At 43.0% G+C, this 26,402-nt stretch overlaps 1 protein-coding gene across 1 annotated transcript in view; it reads right to left on the bottom strand.

The window, feature by feature from the left end:
* Nucleotides 1-462: 462 nt before the first annotated feature.
* The window catches only part of MKS1 (MKS transition zone complex subunit 1), a 42,560-nt gene continuing 16,620 nt past the window's right edge, over nucleotides 463-26,402 (bottom strand). Inside the window, exons 9-18 of the mRNA XM_068265863.1 lie at nucleotides 26,093-26,149; nucleotides 22,804-22,846; nucleotides 18,172-18,234; nucleotides 11,948-12,018; nucleotides 10,579-10,648; nucleotides 10,392-10,496; nucleotides 8,484-8,617; nucleotides 5,096-5,178; nucleotides 2,388-2,485; nucleotides 463-677 (exon numbers count right to left, since the gene is read on the bottom strand). Coding sequence (XP_068121964.1) covers nucleotides 574-677; nucleotides 2,388-2,485; nucleotides 5,096-5,178; nucleotides 8,484-8,617; nucleotides 10,392-10,496; nucleotides 10,579-10,648; nucleotides 11,948-12,018; nucleotides 18,172-18,234; nucleotides 22,804-22,846; nucleotides 26,093-26,149 — 828 coding nt within the window. The 3' untranslated portion in view covers nucleotides 463-573. The remainder of the gene's footprint in view (nucleotides 678-2,387; nucleotides 2,486-5,095; nucleotides 5,179-8,483; nucleotides 8,618-10,391; nucleotides 10,497-10,578; nucleotides 10,649-11,947; nucleotides 12,019-18,171; nucleotides 18,235-22,803; nucleotides 22,847-26,092; nucleotides 26,150-26,402) is intronic.

Below are 26,402 nucleotides of genomic sequence, written 5' to 3'. Positions count from 1 at the left end.
AGCTTACCTACACAATGTGTTCATAGTATTCATAATCTATTGGTCCTAAAACTACATGGAGGTCAGTGTTCTCCCCAGGCTCTTTTAGCCGGGTGCTCCACCCAGCTAGTTTTGGTGAGCACCCGGCTGTCATCTGATCACCTCATCCTATGCTGTAAGCAGAGTTGCACAGAGAAGTGCCAGCCCTGCATTCTCTCATCACGCCCCAGTCGGCTATTTTTCATGCCACCCAGCTGGAAAAAAATTCTGGGGAGAACACTGGAGGTGGTAAAATTCACCAGTGGATGGCCAATCAAAATTGGGAGTGTGTACCAGGATTGAGTCTAGGGGCCTGGACAACAGTACAGACCATGGAGAATCAATTTCTGACATACGCCACTCAAAACTGACAACATTTTGGAACAAGTGGTGGTTTAGTAACTGAAAAATTAGATGTAAAACTATATAAAATATTTTGCAGTAGATTTAATATTATGGATAGCTGTATAAAAAACATGTAGGGCACAATAATAATAATAATAATATGTACACTGTGTACAGAGAAGATACATTGCTGCAGCTGACACAATGGCTTCAGGCTGTTGATTGCTCAAGTGAAACCTTTGAAGTGGTCAAAATGGCCTTGGGAAGGCTCTCTCTGGCCTGCTGCATCCGACGTCGTGCTTTCTGGAAGGCATCTGTGGGAAGATGGGGTGAGGAAATCAGTACGCTTTCTGCAGGAGGCCACATACACTGTTCAATTCTTCAGTGTTTTCTTTTTTTAAAGGGATACTGTAGGGGGGTGGGGGGGGGGTCGGGGGAAAATGAACTGAACTTACCCGGGGCTTCTAATGGTCCTCCGCAGACATCCTGTGTTGGGGCGGCCACTCACCGATGCTCCGGCCCCGCCTCCAGTTCACTTCTGGAATTTCTACTTTAAAGTCAGAAAACCACTGCGCCTGCATGCCCGTGTCCTCGCTCCCGCTGATGTCACCAGGAGTGTACTGCGCAGACACAGACCATACTGGGCCTGCGCTGTGCGCTCTTGATGACATCAGCGGGATTGAGGACACGGCAACGCAGGCGCAGTGGTTTTCAGACTTTAAAGTCTGAAATTCCAGAAGTGAACCGGAGGCGGGGCCGGAGCATCGGTGAGTTGCTGCGCCAACACAGGATGTCTGCGGGGGACCGTTAGAAGCCCCGGGTAAGTTCAACTCATTTTCCCCTGACCCCCCTACAGAATCCCTTTAAAAGCTTTTATAAAGTGTACGATTTTTGAGTGTTTACATTTTTCTTCCAAACCTGATCAAATATGTAGTTAACATTTCTACAAAATCCATATAACAAAGGAAAGTTTAATTCGATTTTCCATACAGTTGATCATTTCAAAATCAAGCAATCTGGTTGTATTAAGTGTCATTAGTGTTGCCTAAGTGCAGTCAATTAAACCCCAACCATAAACAGTACCCTTATGTACATCCATTATCTGCCCCATAACAAATACCTCCATTATGTTCCTTAAAAGCAGCTATCATCTTCCCCTTATAAAAAGAGTAAACTCACTATGCTGCCCCATAACAAGCAAACACAATATCTTACCACTAGTGCCAACATAAAGTGGCACTGCTCTGCCCCTTTGTTCCCCCAAATACAGAGGCATAGCTACCTATCCTAGTGCTGGCCCACCCAATGCATCTGTGCCCAGTGTTTGTAAAGGTAATATTGCAGTGTTCTCCCCAGGCTCTTTTACCCGGGTGCTGCACCCGGCTAGTTTTGGTGAGCACCCAGCTGTCATCAGCTTACCTACTCCTCTGCTGTAAGCAAAGTTGTGCAGAGAAGTGCCTGCCCTGCATTCTCTCATGTCGCCCCACTCGGCTACTTTTTCATGCCACCCGGCTGGAAAAAAATTCTGGGGAGAACACTGTATTGTATAACAAGTATGAAGAAGAGACATGAAGGACAGGAAGAGGGCTTCACACACCACAACATATGCCTTTCCTAGAGGATATGGGTTCAGTCAAATGGGAGGTGGATGGAAACCAAACGTATTCAACACTAGATGTAAGCACTACTTTTGATTAATTAGCATTTATTTAATACCATGTTAAATTTGTTCCAACATTCCAGGGCTACGACAGACCCCCTTTGACAATGAAATTTCAAATGCACCACAAGCCCATTTCCCAGACTCCCATGCTCACGTCCACAATGTGCTCAGTAAGAGCAGCTGTGGTATATTTGTGCAGTATGCAGCAGCCACTCATTGAGCACAGTGTGAACCCTCGTGCAGGTGCCTGGGTAACTGGCTGGTGGTTGCTTTTTAAAGGGATCTCTCATGGTCTCAAAAGCATGGAATTATTGGAATTCCATGGAATGTTATATATCCCGGCGCCCATCAAAACACCTACCAATAACATTGAGAATGGAGCTTTGCTGACTGGAGCCTCCCAGGCGATCTAATACGCTCTGCATTCTTTTTCGTAGAGAACTGCTGTCAAGGAAGGCTCTGCAAAACATTAAAAAGGTGCATAAAAAATGCATATGATACACAGCTCCGAGATTCCATAAATGGTTGGTCAGATGCACAACACTTACAGGGACACAGTAATGACCAGAAAAAGGTAACATTTGGGGGGAGGGGGTTATTTATGATCTGTAAAATCCACCCTCCCCCATCCGTACTTGTTGGCACTGGGGTTGGTATCCCCTCCAGTAATCTGTGCTTCGGTGCAAAGCTTACTTGAATGCAGTACCAGCCTCCTCCTCATTGGTGTACTATGCATCCCTTTCCTCTCACTGGAACGTTGGGCAGAATTTCTAATTTATGTTGACTGGGAGGAGGAGGCAGGCACTGTATCGGCTCTTTTCAACCTGCAAATGGTCTGTCAGACCTTATGTGCATATATGCAAAAAACGGCGCAAGGAAGTTTGGGCGCTGCATGAAGTCCAAAAAAATCTCCCCCTGCCTCTGCAAAAGTCCCGGCGGCGTTAATTACTATTCTCCCTGCAGGCCGCCATGGACTCAGTGGAAAGATGCAATTTGGCTGCTATAACAGACGCCCGAATTGCACAAAATTCACATTACAGCCTATGGTGGCGTCCAAATGTCCAACGCCCTTTTCGCCGGCCTCGCTTTATGCCCTCTCTACCACATCCCCATTTCCCTGGGGCCAACGGTAGTTAACCACATTTGTGTTCACTACAGTACAATAAAAACTCCACTTAATGTCAAATGATGAGGATAGTGAAAGCAAGGAAGGGTCCATCTATAAATTCACATTTAAATGATAGTGTGAACTAGATTTATGCTCAATGCAGTTTTGGGCCCCTCTCTATTGCTCCTGGTGCACTTCTGGGCTCTTCTCGGTTATCTGTGCATTTCTTACAGATCTCAGTGAAGCCTACTACTTATACGGTTATACAATGCAGAACCTGGAATTGCACCAAAGTAACAAAACACACGCGACTGTCAAGAACAGAAATCTAAGTACATAGTTGGCGTGATATTTTCAAATGAGGTGTTGTAATTGGTTGATTCCTCCATCCAGTGTAATCCACCCATGCAAGTTATACAGCATATTGAGCAGACTGCCATTACAAGGTGCAATGAGAATTGATTTTACAGGAGCCATTTTAAGTTGACTAGTGTCTGCTGACACACTTTGCCCACTACAAGGTGTAGGACAGTCTCTAGTCAAGTCAGCTTCCAAGGTTTATTTGCTACTCAAAACATCACCATGACAACAGCTACTCTGTGCATCCCACTGTGGATAATTTCACTATTGAGTAGGCCAGATACAGAAATGGTATTGGAGGAGCCCTGTAGGCTTACATATATTTGCAGATGCAGGTAACTGTGATAGCTGTGCTTTTTCTGGCCTAGTAGGAGTGAGCTGGGGTTCTTCTTTGTGTTGTAACTGGTCAACTGCCCCACCCAGTCTGCTCCACCCATACAAGTCACAAACTGGTTTGAGCAGACTGCCAATCATTTTTTTTACATGGCAATTAACACAGACCAAACAAGTTGATTTTCTGGTAGATTTACTGTCAGATCGATTATTTCCAGCATGTTCGATCTGATTTCCGATCGATTTCCTATTGATGTGAACGATCAGAAATCGATCGGAAAATGATCAGAAATCAGATCGGACCGTAAATCTGCCAAAAATATCATAGTGTGTATCTAGCATAATAAGTAGGTTAACGTGTTAAATGGGCCAAATTTAACATATAAATATTCTAGGCCTTATATATAAACATTTCAGGTGACATTTTCTACTTGGCAACCCACACCAATCACTTATTTTCTTACTGTAGCTTAGAAAAGATGGCAGAAAAAAAACACTAGAAAACCTTTCAGACAAAATGTCTAGTGAGCTTTTACAATAGTCATTTTTATATATTTTATTTTTTTATTTAATGACAAAGCCATTGCGGTGCGACGCAATCAGCGGCGGTAGTTATTAATACTCCCGACGGGAAAACGCTGGCTCCTGAGTGTGTGTCGAACCGCAATGCACCAAAATGCAGCGTCGGATGTGAAAGGTAAAATGAAAGTCTATGGACTTTCATTTTACCTTGGTTAATGCACAGTACTGACTTTGCGTTTAACCGCAGAAAACGGGCTCAGATGTGAAAGAGCCCTGATGGTGACTGTTAAGACTTGTGCACATGCCAGATGGTTCTTGGGTGAGGTAGCCAGTTGGGGCTAGCTCTGCTGAAACTCTAGTATGTTTATGGTGTCTTCAATGAGTTGGCAAGATATCCAGACTAATCCAAGCATAGGCCACGGCCAAGACTCTCCTCCTTCCTTGTACAATGCATTATCGTGCCCTCAATAGCAACAAAAATGCATCACTAGCCTCTGGGCTAGTGACACGTCTGTATAGAACGCATCACTAGCCTCTGGGCTAGCGACATGCCTGTACAGGTCTCGTCCATACAGAGAAGCAGAAGGAGACACATGCTGAAGCCCATGGTACGCAGAGAGGAAGGCGGCCAAAGCCAGGTGTGTGACTGGGTTACCGGGGCAAGCACTGGTCTCAGGACTCAGATTAGTATTTATTTTGCACTCAATCCAAGTATAGACAGTTTCTATAGGAAATATTACTCATACCTTGACTGGTGTATGGCATAAAGGCGAAATGTCACTTTGCCCGTCGTTTCTGTTCTGAACCCAAAGCGACTCAGCCTCTGTCCCTGTAGAGTACAATGTCTGTTAGTAAACACATCTGAATTCTGAAGCTTTTATTGCCCCTAAGGTGCTTACACACGCACTAGTACTGTCACCCACAGGGTCTGTGGCTTCCCTACACGTGCTAGAGTCTGGCCCTGAATCTCAGCTTAGAACCATCTGGCTAGTGACCTACACAGTAAATTTGACTTGCTTGCATTTTAAAATGACCCGTCAGAAGTTATCTACCGTATATACTCGCAAGCAAGCCGAATTTTTGACCCCCCAAAAGTGGGCCAAAAGTTGGTGGGTCGGCTTGCTTGCGAGTCATGGGTGGATAGGTGCTGTCCCTCCCCGCTCCCCCCACGGCCGCCGCTGCTATTACCTTAGGCGGCGCCGCTTCCTCTATCCCCGTCCTCCTCCGGTAAGTAACTCATTCACAGCAGCAGGAAACCATAGAGAGCGGTTCCCATAGTAACGGCATCGCCGCTGCAGGAAGCTGCTCTCTATGGTTTCCTCGTCATCACAGCAGCGAGAGGCGCGCTGCTGTGAATGAGTTACCGGAGGAGGACGGGGATAGAGGAAGCGGCGCCGCCTAAGGTAATAGCAGCGGCAGCCGCGGGGGAGCGGGGAGGGACAGCACCTACCCACCCACACTGGGGCACTATGCTAGCTATATGGGGCACTATGCTAGCTATATGGGGCACTATGCTAGCTATATGGGGCACTATACAAGCTATAATAGGGCACTATACTAGCTATAATGGGGCACTATACTAGCTATAATGGGGCACTATACTAGCTATAATGGGGCACTATACTAGCTATAATGGGGCACTATACTAGCTATACTGAGCACTATACTAGCTAAACTGGGGCACTTCACTAGCTATACTGAGCACTATACTAGCTATACTGAGCACTATACTGGCTATACTGAGCACTATACTGGCTATACTGAGCACTATACTGGCTATACTGAGCACTATACTGGATATACTGAGCACTATACTAGCTATAATGAGCACTATACTAGCTATAATGAGCACTATACTAGCTATACTGAGCACTATACTAGCTATACTGAGCACTATACTAGCTATACTGAGCACTATACTAGCTATACTGAGCACTATACTAGCTATACTGAGCACTATACTAGCTATACTGAGCACTATACTAGCTATACTGGGGCATTTTACTAGCTATACTGAGCACTACCTACCTATACTGGGCACTATACTAGCTATACTGGGACATACTGGGGGGGATCACGCGGCCAGCGTTTCCTACCCCCGGCTTACATGAGGGTCAATCATTTTTTCCTGTTTTTTGGAGTAAAAGTGGGGGGGTCGGCTTACATGCGGGTCGGCTTGCTTGCGAGTATATACGGTATACCTTTTGCTGTGCTAAAAAAGAAAAGCAAGCTCTCCCAGGCAGAGTCTCCTGTTCATCAAACTGATGCTACTATTGTCAGTCAAAATATCTGTCTCTCTAATTATCTCTCACAGTAATTTGCAGTCATCTTCAACTCTTGAAGATGTGAAAAAAAGGTATATACAGTAACCACAACCACAGTATACAGTATATACACACACATTTCTAATACAACTGAACTTCGACCTTTGAAGTATACCTGAACTAAAGTTTTTGCCATTTTCTACAAACCTAAATCAAATTGTTTTCCTAATATCCAAAGTTCTCTCACCTTCGTGGACAAAGGGGCTGTTATGTTACTGTTTAAAGATTCTGGAAATAACAGTCTCTTATAGTCTCTTTATACTGTAACCAGGGATTGAACTTCATCCCAGTCAGTAGCCGATACCCCCTTTCACACTTTTTTTCAAATGGATCATCAGGGGGCTCTGTATGGTATTACACTGTGGGAGCCTTGTTGCATTGTGGGAAATAACAGCTGTTTCCAACTGCCAAAAAAGCAACATCTCCTTCCACAGAGATCACCTGTCATCAGTAAAAATGCTGCAGTGTGATGAATTTCAGAATGTAAATCAGGCATTGGAAAGATTTTACGATGGGCAAACACTGACTAAATCATCCTACGTAATAAAACCCTAACTGTCCCTGCATCATCCTCCTGTCCCTGTGTCCGTGTGTTTTGGCTACTGCGCACGTGTAGCCATTGGGACAGGAGGAAGACGGGGCCAGGGGGTGCGGGCGGAGGGCGGCGGACATGCGGCGGTGAGAGAGACCTAGAGCCCGTTTTTAAACGGGCTTAGGTCTACTAGTTTATAAATAATTATGGTAAAAATTAAGCACTTTTATTTTGACAACCACTCCCAACTGAGCTACAGTCAGTGATACAGGAAGTAGGGACATCCCAGACACAAAATACATTTTTTATATCCAGAAAAGAACAGCAGTTTGCTGTTATCTGCCATGCAAGGTATTCTTTCTGCGTAATTTAACTTGCATATGTCAGGTTCACCGCTTGTTATGCAACTGCAGAACGCCATAGGTAAAAAATAAACTGATATAAACAATTGTATCTACAGTTGGTCTCCTACTCTTGAAAATTACTTTTTTGAAAGGAAACCCACAGTTTTATTTCCTTTTTAAGAACTAAAAAAAAGTAGGTTATGCTGTACTGTCTCATATGAATTGTATATTCTTTCACACAGCCTCAGTGTCCCAGAGCCAAAATATAGGAACTACCATATTTTTCAGACTATAAGAAGCTCCTGACCATAGGTTCAGAAACCGGGGGAAAAATATATACTAAACCTGGTGCATTCCCTCCTTTGTACCTCAGGCCCCCTTGTACCTCGCGTCTTCCTGTGTTCCCCATATGTCCACCTCTGTCCTCTATACCCCTTTGTGTCCTCCTCTATGCCCCTCTGTACTATTTTGCACGGGCACAGTACAGAGAGTCCCCGGCATTGTGGCGGGTTGGAGATTCGTATTGGCAGGCGATCACAAGTCAGGGACTCCCTGCATTTGGATATAAGATGCAGTGACTTTTCCCCCCACTTTTGGGGAAGAAAAAGGGATTCCAAAAAATACAGTCTTTGCCTTTTCTATGTACCCCCTGCACTCAGAAGCTGTTCTCTCTCAGCAAACAGATTTAGTTTGAAGTAAAAGCATTTAAAAAAAACCAAAAAATGAATTTTTCCAGTTTGATTGCTTCATGCTGTGTATTCCTCTCATGCAAGTATGTAGACTGATTGATTGAACTACTATTCCATTTTTTTGGGATGTCCTAATCCTGTTGGAGTCTTGATTAATAAATAGTCCCATCGAGTACAAAAGAGGAGACTGACAACCAAGTGGCTGCAAGAGTAATTCTAAGCAGAGAAAAAAATGCATCATTTACCTGGAAGGTTCCAGGCATTCTGACATAAGTAAGGTCTTCCAATTCTGGGGATCCACCAATGAAAAACCGTCTGAGTTCGGTCACTGGCCCCTGATCAACAGGCCGCCATGTATGTGCTGTGATTTCATGCATTCCTGGTAGTGAAGTACAAAAACATCTATTTTATTACCCTTTTTTGTGGTACATCTGCCACACAAAGAAAGTTGCAGGGCATGCTGGGTTGTCCTTTTTTGCTTCTCTACTTTCCCCTCAGACTTAACTAGATAGACATAGTTAAGATGGAAAATCCTAAGAAGGATTTTCTCTTGTGGACAGTGCAATACATATGTTATATAAGTAGAGCAAGTGTGAGTGTGAGTGTCAACTACACAGGGGAAAAAAATAGTCATTTATACTTTTATTATATTTACTCTAGGACAAGCATACACCTAATATGTATGTGCACAGATGTATTTAACATTTGACAGATCTTTTAAGGAAGACGGAAACTGGATTTGACTTGAAGGTGATATTTTCCTCCAGTTTGCTTAATTTGGATGCTACAGTATGTAAACACAAATCAAGGTCAGACAGGTGAAAAGAAACCACCAATACAACAAACTGAGGATCAACATTTCAGGCTATAATTAAAACAATTTGTAGTAATGATAATTTACTGGAGTTCTGCCGGACCCCCTTGTAAGCTGTAGAGTTTCATTCAGTAACTAGTGATACGTTAACCACTCAAGTACCAGCGGTCTCTGCCTCCTTAAGAACCAGAGACCGCTGGTACAAGAACGACGGGATCCAGACGAATCACCGCACGTACCTGCCGCAACCGCTACACGCCGGGACCCCCAGGACATAGACTCGGCCGTCTCTATGACGGCAGAGCCATGTGAGCCGGTCAGGAGCCGCTTTCATTGGCTCCTGACCGTGTCTATCCATGTAAGCCAATGGGAGCGGCTTACATAGATAGACATGGCCAAGAGGCAATGAAATCGGCTCCCGACCGACTCACATGGCTCTGCCGTCATAGAGACAGGCAGAGACTGTGAGATGCGGTGAGACACATCGGGTTTGAGCAGCGTGATCGGTGGGGAGCAACGGAAACAGCGAATGCGCGCTGCGGGCGGTGATTGAAATGTACGTCCTGCCAGCCAAGAGCCCCCCAAAACAGGACGTAGATTTCAATCACCTCGGTACTAAAGTAGTTAAGACAAGTGCTGACATACCACTGACATGAAAGAGTACCTAAGCTAGTAATGACAGAGCCTGTCATCAAAGGGAACGCTAGGTGAGCGGGTTATGGAGGCTGACATGTTTATTACCTTTTAAATAATGCACATTGCCTGGCTGTCATGCTGATCCTTTGCCTCTAATACTTTACGCCATATACCTTGAACAAGCATGCAGATCAGATGCCTATGACAAGAGAATGGGGCCTGGCGATTGTTTTTCAAAATCACAGCTCTGGCCATGCCCATCCGCATTCCCGTGGCCTGTCCTCTGCTCAGAACCTGTTGTCTAATTGGTGGCTGCCAAGCTGGGTGCAGCACAGGGCAAGGCAGAAAGAGGTTACCAAAGAGCTTTGGCAGTTTTCGGAAACATGCCCGCGACTGCATTGCCGAGGAGGAGGGCGGAGCATCACCAGTGACCAGAAGACATCAGGAGAAATGAGTATTTATTCCCGTTCTCCCCATCCATCCTCATTAAGACAGAGCTAGTCATTGACAGGCTCTGTCATTTTTTAGCATAGATAAACTATTATGCATATATAAAATGATTATGATGTGGAGAATGGGCCAGATATGTTAAAGACAAATGTTGATTTTCTGACTTAAAAAAAAAGGTATAAGCTTTGCAGTAGAAGTCATTCAGCTGACATATGACACTGGCAGAAAACAAAGGCAGCTATTGATTACTTGCCTGGGGTCTGTGGCAGCACAACAGATCCATATCCTTCAACTCGATACCTCTGCCAAAAATCCAGAGAGAGGACCTCAAAATATACAACTGGCCATTGCGGTACCTCTGAAATGAACAATGCACATTTGTTTTAGTTCTTTTCCCTCCCTTTCCTGACAAGCAGATTTCTGTGCGTATGTCTGCTCACCCTCCGCTTCAACCTCTTCTGACAGGAAAATCTCAAAGCTAAACGGATAGCAGAAATAGGCCACGTCATCCTGCGAAAAGGAGTATCAAAGCAATGAGAACTAAACACAGAGGGCGTGCCAAGATTTGACAAAACACATAAAGAAATCGTTTAACGTTTAGCCAGAGTAAAGAGCTGATGGGGAATTTAAAAAAGCAGAGAAAATCTGAAAGGGGTGTCTGTGCGGAGCTCGTCTATGGGCCAATAACAATCACAGATTTTCCTAGAGGCGCCAGTGTTTTCCAGTGGTGAAAACAGAAGCGGATTAGTTTTAAGTCTTATCAAGCAATATATGTATAGTCTGAAAATACTTCCCTCCATCACGGACTATTTTGCCTGAATAACTATGCAAAACAAAGTGCACATTATCGCTTATCAAAAAATTGTCAAATTGTACGATCTTTTTGAATTTGAGACTTCTTTTCTCGAAAGATTCATCATTTTTTGACACAGTTTTTCGTTAGATACCAAGTTTTTGAACTTTCAATATTTTTGGCTGTGATTTCTCAAAATACTTTTATCCTCCTAACCTTACATATAAGTTGATCCAAGTGTGGTGCAGGTCTGAGGAGTCGGTACAAAAATCATCGGACTCCAAAGTTTATAAAACCTCCGACTTCAGGTACCCAAAGTTGCTCCGACTCGACTCCTCGACTCTGACTCGTTAGTCTAATACCAAGGCTGTGGAATCATCCAACTCAGACTCCTCAGTTTATGAAACCACCGAATCCAGGTACCCAAAATTGCTGTGACTAAGACTCCAACTCCGACTCCACAGACCTGGTGTGGTGGATTACTTGAATGAGACTATAATTCTCATTAATTGGTCATTGAAGACTGTTCTCCCAACTACTATACACATAGTAAAACTACTTGGCCAGGTCCCTTGAAGTTTACTACAGTTCTACTAATGTATTTAAAACATGCTGCCGCTTTGCTACAGTAAATTATGTTACACCAGACTGTACTGTGTGCTGGGCAACACATTTAGGACCTTTTCCACTTCAAATCCAACACAAAGAAAAAAACATATATATGTCCTCTGCATTTGCTATGTATTTTTGGGCCGATTGTATAGTTCCAGTCAGTTGTACTGAAAGGGACAAAAGCGCAAGATCACAAAAAAATGCATCAGGCACTACGATTTTGATTCCATAGAAATTGCATTGCATTGATGGAAATGGAGCAATGCGATTCCCAGTACTCCTGAAGTGCCATTGCAAACATGACAAGCGCATGAAATGCAAGTGTCAAACACCAAAACAATGCTTTGAAAACTGCATAGTAAGAAAGAAAACCATGTGTGCAATGAGTGGCAGCAAATACCTACCCTTCCTATTGTTTTTGATTTACAGCTTTGAGTCACTCCTGACAGATCCTGAAAAGCAGGACTGGACCAATCTGTAAAGATAAAAAATAAAAACAGATAATGTAATTTTAAAGCAAGCTGCACTGAAAATAAAAAGTAAACCCAAAACAATAAACAAAAAAGAAAAGATGTACAGGCAAACAGAGGCGCCAAAAGGATAAAAGTCGATAAAAAGTTTAAAACTCGGGGGAGGCCGAAGTGGATTTCCCTCCTCCAAGTAAACACAGTTCAACCAAATATTTACTCACTCCCCTGCTTCACTCACTCTCCCTCTCCTCCACCCCAGCTTCACTCACTCTCCCTCCACCGCAACTTCACTCACCCTCTCCTCCACCTTCATCTTTTACCACCACAGTTTACTTTTTTAAATAATTTTTCCCCACACAATAGTCATCATGTTGGAGAATGCAGTACAGTGTACATCCTGCAACATGTATGCATGCCTTGATCAGCAGATTAAGGGTGTTTACTGTTGTCCTGGGTGTGTGCATGTTGCTCAATTAGAGGCTGAAGTCAGAGAGCTGAATGAGCATCTCGCAACACTGAGACGCATACACAACATGGGGAAGAGCTTGGATCTCACGATCCAGACACTGGAAGGAACCGGTGAAGATGAGGTGGGTGGAGTACAGCCGGAGCAAGAAGCAGAGGTAGCCGCTAGTTGGGTCACAGTTAGAAGGGTTAGGGGTAAAAGTGGCAGGGAGGCTAGTCCTGATTTGTCCCTCCCTAATAAGTATGCTTGCTTGCGTAATATTGGGGATGAGGATTCTGCAGTAGCAACGCTGCAGCAGGATGTGTCCCTTAGCAACCAAGGGGCAGACAGCTGCAACGAGAAAGGGAATAGGAGTGCAGCTAAGGCTAGATAGATACTGGTGGTAGGGGATTCAATTATTAGGCACACAGATAGGGTGAACTGTGAATGCCGTACAGTCTGTTGTCTCCCGGGTGCTCGGGTTTGGCATGTAGCGGAAAGAATTGACATATTATTGGGTGGGGCTGGGGAAGACCCGGCTGTCATGGTACACATTGGTACCAAAGACAAAGTTAGTGGTAGATGGAAGGTCCACAAAAATGATTTTCAGGTACTTAAAGATAAACTTAAAGAGAACCTGTACTGAGTAAAATTATTTAAAATAAACACATGAGGTAACTTCAAATGAACATTACATAGTTACCTTGCCATCAGTTCCTCCCAGAAGCTCACCATTTTCTTCTTACAGTGATCCCTTCCAGTTCTGACAGCATTTTGTCAGAAATGAAATATATCAGTTGCTGTCAGTTACAGCTGAGAGGAGAACTGATGTGTCCATGTTTCCCTATGGCTCAAGTGGGCGATGTTACAGTTTAACAGTGTGCTGACCAGGAAGCTGTTATGGGGTAATCGCCATTTTCAAAATGGAGGACGGAGAATTCCATTGATCACAATGGACAAGCAGGACGCAGGAGAGGAAAAATAGATTGAGGAGTAGGACTACACAGAGAGAAGTATGACTTGTGTATGTTTATTTTGACTTTTAATTTTCAGTTCAGGTTTTCTTTAAAGCAAAGACCTCCAAGGTGGTGTTTTATGAAATACTGCCAGTGCCACGCGCTACATCTGAGAGACAGAGGGAGCTTAGGGAGTTAAATAAGTGGCTGAGAAATTGGTGTAGGAAGGAGGGGTTTGGGTTCCTGGAGAACTGGGCAGACTTTGCAGTCGGCTACAGGTTCTACAGCAGAGATTGGCTGCACCTTAATGGGGAGGGTGCAGCTGCATTGGGGGAGAAGATGGCTAAACGGTTGGAGGAGATTTTAAACTAGGATCTGGGGGGAGGCGGGAGGGTAAAGTTTCAATATGTAGACAAGATAAGCTAAAAAGACAGTGGGAGCCTAACATTATGGGGGGTGGGGACAGTGTAAAGAGTAAGGAGGTTGGTAAAACTTCAAGTAGGTAGCCTATAAGGTCCTAAAACAGGAGGGGACCGAGGCTGCATTAAGCAATTATAAGGAGTGCAATAAAAGTTGTAAAAAATAAATTAGGCTGGCAAAGATTGAAGCTGAAAATTAAATTGCTAGAGATATCAAATCTAACCCAAAGAAGTTTTATGGTAAGTACATCAACTCTAAAAAAAAAGAAAGGTTGACTGTATTGGACACCAAAAGGATGAGGGTGGGAACTCAATGGTGGATGACCAAGGTAAGGCAGTTATTAAATGCTTTCTTTGCTTCTGTCTTCACAAGGGAAACATCACTGTTGCAAATTACAGATGCAGAAGAGTCTCAATCTTCCAATTGTAATATTAAATACTTAACGCAGGAAGAAGTGAAAATACACAAGGCACCTGGCCCGGATGGCATGCTTCCTCGGGTCTTAAGGGCCGGTTCACACTGAGCTTACGTTCCGGTTCACACTGAGCTTACGTTCAGCTCCGATGAGTGGAACGCAGCAGCGGAAGCAATGCTTTCCCGGTGGGAAAGTTCACATTGCTGCGTTGCGCTCCCTTCGTTCTGCTCACTGGAGCGGACGTTCCCGACATGCCCAATCCTTCCGATTGACGGAGTGGAACGCAGCGCAGGAGCGGATGCGCTGGGTTCATAAGCTCAATGTGAACCGGACCTTAGGGAACTAAGTTGCGTTATAGATAAACCCCTTTATCTTATCTTTTGTGACTCTCAACTGGCAGAGTCCCAGTGGATTGGCGTACAGCCCACGTTTTCCCATTATTTAAGAAGGGAAAAAAAATCAGATCCATGAAATTATAGACCTGTAAGCTTAACATCAGGTGTATGCAAACTATTTGAGGGGTTACTAAGAGATACTATACACGACTTAAAGTGGATCCGAGATGAACTTTTACTCATTGCATAATGGTGTTCCTTTCCTATAGTTTATAGGGCATTGCTCAAGCCAAATACTTTTTTGTTTTTGATTTAATACACTAATTCCCTATAAACTAAATAAACCACACCCACAGGTTTCAGAGAGCCTTGGCAGTAGCAAAGGCTCATGGGAGCTCAGTCTGGGCAGGAGGAGGAGGAGGTGTTACTAGCCATTGATTTTAGAGGCAGAAGGGAGGAGGGGTATTAGTTTTTTTTCACAGGCTTAGTGATCAAGATACAGATAAGCCTGCCTCTGTGTAATGTTTACAAACAACATGGCTGCTGTCATCGTATCACAGGAAGAAATAATCGTTTTCTATTAAAGCTGTTTGCAGCTATATTTGCTGTGTAAACGATCTAAACTTTAGAGAAGATATATAGACAAGTTACTTGTTAGTTAGTTTTTCATCTCGGATCCGCTTTAATAGTAGAAAATAATCTTATTTCTCAGCATCAGCATGGGTTTGCTAAAGACAGGTCCTGTGTGACTAACATGCTCAGCTTTTATGAGGTATTGAACGCTAATGTGGATATTGGGAATGCTGTAGATGTGATATACTTGGACTTTGCTAAGGCCTTCGACACTGTTCCCCACAAAAGTCTGGTGCAAAAGATGAGGATGCAAGGACTGGGGAAGAGTCTGTGTGCATGGATAGGGAACTGGCTAATGGACCGAAAACAAAGAGTTGTGGTCAATGGATCGTACTCAAAATGGGTGACTATTAGCAGTGGGGTCCCACAGGGGTCTGTACTGCTTCCAGTGCTCTTCAATTTATTTATTAATTAATGACCTAGTAGATGCAGTAGAAAGCAATGTTGCTATTTTTGCAGATGATACAAAATTGTGTAGATTCATCAACTCTCAGGAAGATAGTGACATATTGCAACAGGATCTTGATAGGATGGCTATATGGGCACATAAAATTCAATGGGGTTTTCGCCTTCCTCTGGATCAACAGGGATATGTGAGGGAGCAGGCTGGTGTTGTACTTTGTTCTCTGGTTGAACTCGATGGACGTAGGTCTTTTTTCAACCCAAATAACTATTTAACAATGTAACATACTCCAGAAAGTGCAACGTGTTTCACATGCATATCCCGCTTCCTCAGGCTATGAAAAGAGCATAAAACTCATGTAGGTCTAGTACAAAACAAAGCGCCTCTGTCTGAGTTTTACACTTTTTATCAACTTTTATCCTTCTGCAGCCTCTGTTTGCCTGTACATGTTCTAAGTCCACCCTTGGTGGAGGGGTGTTGCCCCCTTTTTTCCGATCTACACAGAGGGACTTCTTAATCCTGAGTGGGGACAGGTCTGATCTCCCTACCTGCCTTTACAGTGGTTGCCTGGAAGGTAAACTTGGTTTGTGAGTATTAATATCATATACTTACTTTGTCACACCCATATTACCAGTACATACTACACTATATTGGGCTCTCAGTGTTTCTTTCTGTATTCCACAAAAGACGAAAAAATACTTACCTAGGAAGAGGGAAGCCAACGGATCCTCCAGAGGCTTTCTGCGTCCTCCTCCAGACCACCACTGATGCTTTAGACCCTCCTGAAGATTGCATCTGCCCTCTGCTTCCTGCACGAGCAGGGGCGCACCTGGGCAGTGGCATGGAGAAACTCATTTGCATGTGGCTTCAGCTTACAACAGACAGACGTGGTCATGCTCCCGCAGGTGCAGGGCGGCCGCACTCGTGCATGAAGAGCTGCGTGGCTATGTAACAGATCTGACAAGCTCTTGCCAGAAATGTTCTGCCGGTCCACATGTGGAAAATGTGGGGACCAGGAGAACGTGGGAAGCATCTGCAGGATACACATGCTTCCCTTTTCTTAGGGAAGTATCTAACTTTTTTTTTTCTTTTTCACTACTGCCTCGAGTACACTTTAAGCCAGACCTTAATATATATCCCGAAGCCAATTCTGTTGCCAGAGGCGGAACTGCCCCAGCGACAAACGATGACTATAAAGAACAAGAAGTCTTACTAGCCAAACATTACTAGAGGAATTCTAAAATAAAAAATAAATAGAGTCACATTTAACATAGGAATGAATAATACTCTGTATGCACTGTGTTCATTACAAACTATACCAGTACAATGGGTCAAATACACGGGAGCATAAAGAAAAACTAGCCCTTTATAAGAGAACATCCTCTGCTAAGGGATTTAACACATTTTTTTCTCTATATCATTTTTAAAAGAGCATGATGACAAAAGAGTACAATATCCCCCAGCATTATAGAACAACAAGTGCAAAATTCTTTAGGGACAACAAGATGTAGTTGCTGTCTATCCATGAAACATGGAGTAAAGAGCATAACACACCCAGATGCATACACCATCCCATTTAAACAGCTTATCAACTGTTCAACAGACCACGTTGTCTATTTATTGCAATGCCATTGCCCCAAACTGTACACAGGGAGGCCAACACGACCACTGCAGAAAACACTTGGAGAACATACAGTAAATGCACCATTATCTCCAGACCAGAAGGACACGTCGTACCGAGACATTTCCTCAAAGACCACCAATTCAACACTGACTGACTATTTTTAGATTAGAGAGAATTCCTGAATCTATACCAGCTGGTCTCAGATATAAGAAACTCTGAGAAAGATGTACTGGGTCTTCCGGCCCCTTCTGGGCTGAACGAAGCCCTGGGAATTCAACGTTTTCTCCACTGACAAAAAAATAACTACCAAAATAAAATTTTCCTTTTTCTTTTCTTTTTTCCTTCCCTGTCTTCTTCTGCTCGTGGGTTCCTTCTTATTTTTATCATTTGACGTTAGATCCATTATACTTGGCTCATTCCATCACCTAGGATACCACATTCCATTCACCTGTAGGTACAAGTTTGCCCCTCGAGTAGTGGCTCTGAGGTTTAGATCCAGGCACCCTATCTCGCTTGGTCTTATATATTTTTCTGTTTTAGAAATCTGACAGTCGATTTCTGTAATTAATTTATGTGGTATATTCCCAATGTGTGTATATTATTTTTATGTTAATCATTTATGCTAATGTAGCTAACAATCCAACAATGTACAAGTTGTACGAATATGCCAACGCGTCACGAAAGGCATGGAATATGCCGAAACACAGTCATGGGAGCTGCATGCTAGTGTCAAGGCCCCGCCCCCTTTTTTTCCCTTGTTTACTGCCATCAAAGGCCTTGGCCAGGCAGAGGGTTAGAAAGAGCACTGGCTGGAGGTCAGCTACATACGCTATATCCTTTGATGATCGTAAGTGAAACGTTACTTGCATCTCATTGACCATCCCTAGTTTTGTTAAATCCAACCGATGTTCGTTTCTGGATACTTACGCTTAGGCAGCTCCATGAAGAAATGCACATAAAGGTTGTCACATTCAAACTCCTGAGCAGACACTGGAATAAACACACAATTTAGAGTAAGAGAACATACATATTATTCTTATGTATTTGTAGAACACTAGCCTCTTCCACATTACTGTACATACTCCTGTTACTAACTATTCCCCAGAGGCACTCACAAACTTTTTCCAACCATAGTCAGTTTAATATCCCTAACGGTTCAACGGTCCGTACACACACAAGTTTAAAGTTGGCACACACAAACGAGCAGACGTTGCTCAAATGACAACATTCAGCTAAAAGTAACAAGTAGTTTAAATTATGTTGTTCACACACATGGATACTCCGTGCAAGCGAGAGTGACATTTCACATGACATGTTTCACACCTGGCTGACTGGACTTTTTGGCTGCAGTAGTGGCTGAATCACACACCTGAAACAAGCATGCAGCTAATCCAGTCTGACTTCAGTCAGAGCACCCGATCTGCATGCTTGTGCCGGCTAAAATGGCTATGGCTAAAAGTATTAGGGACACAGGATCAGCAGGAGAGTCAGGCAACTGGTATTATTTTAAAAGGAAAAATCCATATCCTTCTCAGTTTAGGTGCACTTTAAGAAAAATAACCAGAGACCCAACTATATTGCCTAAAAAAGATCTAATGCAAAATTCCAAATACATCATATTATTTACTTTATATGTAAAAAACATGAACTCCTGTAATTTGGTCAAGACAGCATTTGGTCCTGGTGCTGGTTGGGGTGAAAGGGTCAAGTCCAGAGCTAACTTCCAAGTTAAAGAGGCGCCACAACAACATATAGTATAATGTAATACATATTCAGGATAGAAAATGACGTTAACCTGGTTTCAGCATCAGAAACACTTGTCTTATTACTGTATATTGGTATGCGACTCCGCCCTTCCAGTGACATTTAGCCTAGTCTATTCAGTCATGCAGTCTTCTCCTGTAACTGCACTCTGGGAGACTGGGGCCCATTTGCAAATCATGTTTTCTCCTCAGTTTTCTCTACGGTGATATTTTCACATCTTGTCAATAAAATGCCCTTTTTAGGAAATCAGAGATGAACTTAATTAAAAGATTTATACATACCTAGGGCTTACTCCAGCCCCATCCGCATGATCGCTCCCAAGGCCTCAGTCTTTTCCCTCTTGGTACCAAGTCCAGTAACTTAAGCATTCGCAGCCAGTCTGCACGAGCGCAGCGCGCTCCTCGTAGTGCTGTTCTCTGACTGAGAGAGAGCACTGCGCTTGCTCAGACTGGCCGAAGTTACAGGACCCGGTATCGGAGCTGGAGAAGACTGCATGGTCGTGATTCATGCAGATGGGGCTGGAGGAAGCCCCAGGTATGTATAAATCTATTAAGTTTGTCTCTGGTACACTTTAACCTCCTTGGCGGTAATCCCGAGCTAGGGTCGGGGCGGAAAACCGCAGCTAAGAGCGGTAGTCCTGACTTCTGCTCAAGGTAGCTGCCGGAGGCTGTGTGCAGAGTATAGCACGCAGCGGGCATTTATACATACCTCCCGGGGATCCCGACGTCAGCCGCCATTCTTCTTCCTCTCCTCCTGGGCTCTGCTTCCTGCTGTGGTCATGACAACAGCCGGCAATTTCACTTTACAGTTGCAGCGCCACCCGGAGGATGGAGGCATAACTGCAGAGCTGGAGCCAGGGAGCTGAGTGATTGAAAAACTGCTGCAGATCTCCCTGGCAGCATGATTTTTTTTCGAGGTTTTAGGGTCTAAAGGGCGCACAAAAAATTGCACCGCTTTTAGACCCTATAATCCGGAAAGAATCATAACGCCAAAGGGGTTAAAGGATAAGTCCAAGGTAATTAAAAAACAAAAATCCAGCCGTCCTGTGCCCTCACCACAGCTCCGGTGGCTCCTGGTCTCTTCTGATGCAGATGCCGACCCTCCCCCCCGAGGAGACCAGGAGCCACTGGAGCTGCAGGTAAGTGGATTTTTGCCTTTTCATTACCTTGGACGTATCCTTTAAACCCCCAGCAAGCAAGAGAATACACAAAATCAATTTGATAGTACTTATTCTGCTTTTGGTGCTTTTTTAATTGTGAAATTAACCAGTTAATGACAAGCTGACTTATAAAAACGTCCTGCTAGAGCCTCTTAATGACTCAAGGACGATTTTATAAGTCAGACAGTGCTGCTGCCACTGTGCGCACGCATGTGCGTCCACGCGTGCATCCCCGTGCACATGAAAATAGTGAAAAAAAAACCACCAAAGAATAAAATACATCTTTATTACTGTCACCATACTTTGTACTAGGGACATAATTAAAATATTGTGATAACCATAACAAATATGCAGATAAAATGTGTGGGTTTTATGTACTGTAGCAGTGTTTATATTAAGACTATAGGGGATAAAATTGGAGAAATTGTGTATTTTTTCATTTTTTCCTTGGTTTTTCCTTTAAAATGCATAGAAAATAAAGTAATTATTAAAAACAAATATCAACCCCAAAAAGCCTAATTGGTGGTGAAAAAAACAAGATATAGATCATGTCATTGTGATTAATAGTGATTAAGCTATTGGCAAATGAAAGGGATGAGCACTGAAAGGTGAAAATCGCTCTTGTCCGTTAGGGTAAAAACGCCTTTGGGGTGAAGTGGTTAATTTATTTTTTTCATTGTGAAATGCCGGAAAGTTTTAAAGAGAAGATAAAAAATGATCACCTAGGAGAAAACTAAGGAGAAAACGTGAATTACATATGGGCCCAGGGTCCATATGCAATTAACTTTTTCTCCTAAGTGATATTTTCAAAAGTGTCAATAAAATGCCTTTTTAGAACCACCAGCAAGCAAGAGTGTACTCAGAATTACTTTACTTCCTTGTTGGTGCTTTTTCAGTTGCAAAATGCCGAACATGTATTTTATACAGAAGATGAAAAATTATCTTCTTGGAGAAAACTGAGGAGAAAAAGTGAATTGCATATGAGCCCAGGGGCCATATGCAATTCACTTTTTCACCTGGGTTTTCTCCTAGGTGATATTTTCAAAACTTGTCATAAAATTACTTTTAAACTATCTGCAAACAAACAAATACTCAAAATAATGTTGACAGTAGTTTTTCACCTACTTTTTGGTACTTCTCCCATTGTAAAATGCTAAAAAGTTATTTTAAATTGAATATGAAAAATATCTCCTAGGAGAAAACTAAGGAGAAAAAGTAAATTGCATATGGCCCAGGTGTTTCTTCTCACTTCAGAACATTCAACAAACAAACATTCCGCAGTGATTACCAGCAATGAAGATTGAATTTAAGAAATTTAATGACAACTTAAGGCCCCGTTCACACTTGCGTTTTGGCATGCAAACGGACCGGATCCCGGATCGGATCAGGACCTGATCTGGATCGGAACTGTGCGGTTCCGATTCGGATCCGGTCCGTTTGCATCAGGCATGCATCAGGCTGCCATCCGGATCCGTGGGGCAAAAAAATAACAAAATTACCATAAAATTGTTGGGGTCTGCAGAAGGTGCACCTGTAGAATCAGGTCCTCCGCTGTAGGCCTCACCTCCACCTCCGACATACTGCCAAAACAGCTCCAGCACGTGTGTCACTGCTGCACCACTCCAGATATGCTGGGCCCATGTGTCCCCATCTGAAATGGCCGCTATAAATACGCATAGGAAGTGGGGTAGAACGTCCGGTGTTGTCTCCAGTGTGTTCTGTGCTTCCGTTTCCCATTGCTTTCATATTTCCGGATGGTGCAGTCAGGCTCCGGTCCGGGTGCGTGGGCCGGATGATCCGGACCGAAAAATAGCACATGTTGGAAAAGCATCTGGAGTCCGGCTCCGTACTGTACGGAACGGACGCGTGTGAACGTCCGCATAGCCTTTGCATTGCTATGCGGAACGTACGTTCCGTTTGTACAGTATACGGTCCGGATCTGGCCCGGCGAATCCGGACAGGGAACGCTAATGTGAACCGGGCCTAAGTGAGAAGAATATGGAGGCTACCATATTCATTTCCTTTTAAACAATAGCAGTTGCTTGGCAGCCCAGCTGATCTATTTGGCTGCAGATGTGTCTGAATAACACCAGAAACAAGCATGCAGCTAATCTTGTCAGATCTGACAATGTTAGATACACCTGATCTGCTGCATGCTTGTTCAGGGGTCTATGGCTAAAAGTATTTGAGGCAAAGGATCAGCAGCATAACCAGACAAATGGTATTGCTTAAAAGGAAATACATAAGGCAGCCTCCATAGCCCTCTTGCTAGTTATCCTTTAAATTAGGGAGAGGAAATATTTTACAATGGGAAAACATTAACTGAGTGATAACTCAAACATTGTAGAATACAAGCCATTTTAATCATCGTTACATTCAGCAAAGCTCCTCTTCAATGACAGGTAAGGAGAAAATTGGGGTTAGCTGCTGGTGAGTTGAGGCGGGTCAGATTTGTGCTGCCTGATGGTTAGGCACTAGAAGTTAAATATTAAAGTTTTTTGTTTTTGTTTATAGTTTTACTTGTTTGTATGTCAAGTTTCCTGCACTCCTAACCCAAGACCACACAGAGCTTTTATGGTCATACAGTAGAAACAATGATGTTAATACACAAACACTGAATATTTTAATTCACTTACCAATCTCTCCATTGATACACAGTCTCAGCACACCAGCAGGCGGCTTGAAAATTAAACATAGAGTATAATTAAAGACTCATAATCCTTTACCTAAATTCAATGGATGCAGCATAGTAGTAATAAGCACATATACATAACATATACAGGATTGTTCAAGCACTGAGGGGAACAAATCTAATGAGGATGTGGTCACAAAAGAAGCACAGAAGACTTTCTGTCCGTGGAAAAGATGTGTGTGTGTGAAAGTTGTTTTAATGACAAAGTACAGAAAGAGTGATGCAGCAAAGCTTTAGAATAATCACAGAAAAGGAAAGGTAATAAAAAAAACAAAAAACAAAGAGGAAATTACGATTATGTAGTACTAGCGTTGAAAGAATTTAAAGTCTAATACTTCTAAAAACTTTTATCTATGCTTTGGACAGAGCAAGGAAGGTTAAGAATCCATGTTGGGTTTTACTGATGTCTGGGTTCCCAGTAACCTCCCTGGCGTTCAATTTCTGTGCAAGTGGTGGCTGGATGGTGTACTGATTAGCTCTGCCTTCGATTTGCGCAACCAGGGTTTGAATCCTGGCTAGGGTCAGTACCTAATCAGTAAGAAGTCCTTAAAGCGGACCCAAACCAAACTTTTTTTAGTTAAAAATATTTAGTTGCACCACTCTGACACATACAAAGAAAAATAAACACTCCTTCAAGCCTATGAGCATTTCAGTGCATGCTTTTCACCCTTCTCTTTGCATAACTAGGGTTATACAGGTGGCAGCCATTAGCAATTCCTCCATTGCTGGACACCATCTACTCCACCAGTTTGCCGGAAAAATCCCGGCAATTTTAAAGGAAGGGAGGGGTTCCTCCAATAAATGTAAAATATTTTATATTTGTCATCATGCAGCTGGAAAAAGGCTGCTATTTATTATTATAATTTAGAAAATAGATTTTATTTCTGAAATCTTGTATTTTTAATTTGGGTCCACTTTAAGCAAAACTTCCTAGCCCTGTAGGCTTGCCTCTTGAGCGCGGCCTTAGTAGGTGCAGCTCTTGAGCATTTTGAGTCCAATAGGAGAAAAACACTGTACAAATGTTAGGATTATTATTTAAATTTTCATGAATTTGCCTGTAACTAACCTAAATGTGTCACACAAGGTACTATACATTTTGAGTATAATAAACAAAAGAGTTTAAAACACAAAATCATATCAATAAATAAATTTAATTTTTCCTTTCAGCCAGGCCATAGTTTCTCCACTCATTACTGTAGTTTTTTGTCTGAAAACATGCAGTTTTTTGCATTCGTGTGTGAATTTTCGCATGCAGGTTTCCGGAGAATGTGAAAATTTGCATACAAGTGCAAGTTTTAATGCATGCGAATAAAGTGAACCCTGCCTTACTGCTGGGCAAGCCTGACTTGTCCATAAGTTTTCAGCTATTTTTCCCTGGACGAGTCAGTCTGTTCCATACTGCCAGGGAGGTTAAGTAGAAATACACTCGCTTCCTGTTGCTCGCACAAGTGTCACAAAAGACAAGGCGTGAGGAGAAATCTCAAAGACACAGACAGCTGCAAAGCTCTTTCCTAAAGTGTGATAGAATGTCTATCGTGTTTATTTCTGTGAAATTTGGGTGTGTCCATGTGAAGGCTATGTCACCTGGGGGTCCATAGTTAAAAGAGAACCAGTATGACTATATCCGATAGCTGCCATTTCTCACTTTTGTTTCAGTAGCTGCTATTTCCCCAGCTCTGTGCTCAGTGGTTTAACTTCTTCAGAGCCCCAAAACAAGCATGCAAGAGTTTACCAGGTGCATGATAATCCTAGGTCAGTGACTCACTAAGGAGCAAAGCCACAAGTTAAGCATTCAGACAAGCAGACTTTGAAGTGCACATCCTTTAACTAAAATCCTTACCAGGAAGAAAAAAAAACCTCCTGTTATAATTACATGCCTGCTGTGCGCTGTATCCACTCATGCAGTGCAAGGCAATGACTTCTCAGGAGGAAAAGATAGGTGGCAGTGATAAAGATGTACAGAGATACCAGGCATCTCTAGCGACCAAGGCCATGTCGCCCCTACATTCCCACAGATCTGTAACTCTCCTTCCTTGTGTGAAGGTTGGGTCAGTGCCATAAGCCTAGGGACACTGAGATGCTAGAAATGTTTCCAGGTGTGTGAAAATTTCTGGGCCAATGGCATAAGCAGAGAGATGAGAATTGTGGCAAAGTCTTGAATAGAAATCCTTATACTATAGCTGCGGTTTCCAGCAAGCTTTGATTTTTTTTTACATTTATAAGAAAGTTATACTCACTGCAGAGTGAAATAGAAGGTATTGTATAATAGCATGAAGTTACAAAATGATTTGTGTAATATATTAACATTATTTTTTTTAAACAAATGTGGAGTTACTCATTATAGAAGAGAAGACAGAATATGTACCTATTTTTGCATCAAATAGTGTGGAAATAAATTTACTTTTTAAATTTACATATAGTAAAACAGTATGCTTTTCTGCCTCTGGGGAAGTATGCCTTGCCCAGCCTGTCAGGCTATGCAGAGCAGCAGGGGGGCAGCGGGCGGCCAGGGTTGGGCAGATGCCCGGTTTTGCCGTATGTGCGGACGCCCATGAGCAGGGAGGAGTCATAGTTATCTGGCCAGACTGCTGGACCAGCTTTCTTCTCGCTTTTCCACCCGTGCCAGCACTGCAATCCCGACAGGTCTTCTGGGTTCCAATTAAGTGATATGATGCGATCAAGGCCCAGAGGATAAAATCAGTGTTGCAGCACCGCCTGACACCATCCTCTGTGTTCCAACCATATCACATCATATGATCGGGACCCAGAGCAGGATGTCGGGAGTGCAGCGCCACCATGGGTGGAGGAGAGGAGAAGAAAGCTGTCTGAACAGGTAACTATGACTGCTCCCTGCCCGCTCTGCATGGCTGCATTAGGCAACTGAGTTTAGTCGGCAGCAAATGCCCTGTCAGAAAAATGAGACAATTCAGGCAGTACTGCGAAAAAGGTTAAAGACTGTTGGGCATCTATTGCTGCTGTCTGTGACCCGAAGCAAAAGTTTTCCCTCTGTGATAAGGAAACCTAAACAAGAAAATGTAATCACTTTGGATATAAGCTTCAGAGCTTATAGAAGAGGTAATGCTGTGTTTAACTGTTTGAATGCTGTTCTTCTACTTTTTTTTTCCCCTCTGCTGGTAGTAGGTTTTATGCTGTAAAGAGTCTTTTAAAGCAGGGAAGAAATGCTGAGTTTCATACCACTTTAAGCGATATACGTTCATTGCCAGTTAACTCACCAATTCAAAATCTGAGCCCACAAGACTGTTCAGGTACTCTTTATGTCTGCCATACAGCTAAGAAACACACAATGGAAGAGAAAAATCATAAACAAGAGCCATAATAAGGCAAAAAAAAAAATAATGTGCCAGTTAAAACAACAATTATTTTTCTACTAAGCAGTATAGACTCTTGGCACTGATGGTTAAACTCCATTGATATTGAACTTTAAAGTGAACCTAAAGTGAAAATAAACAGGTGAGATAAATAGGGCTTTCCTGACACATTCTTTTTTGGGTATTAAAAGGTTAAAAATCTAGTTGTGAATAT

Source organism: Hyperolius riggenbachi, chromosome 2 (assembly GCF_040937935.1).
Source record: "Hyperolius riggenbachi isolate aHypRig1 chromosome 2, aHypRig1.pri, whole genome shotgun sequence".
Lineage (NCBI taxonomy): Eukaryota > Metazoa > Chordata > Amphibia > Anura > Hyperoliidae > Hyperolius > Hyperolius riggenbachi.
This window is presented reverse-complemented; position numbering and strand designations above follow the sequence as displayed.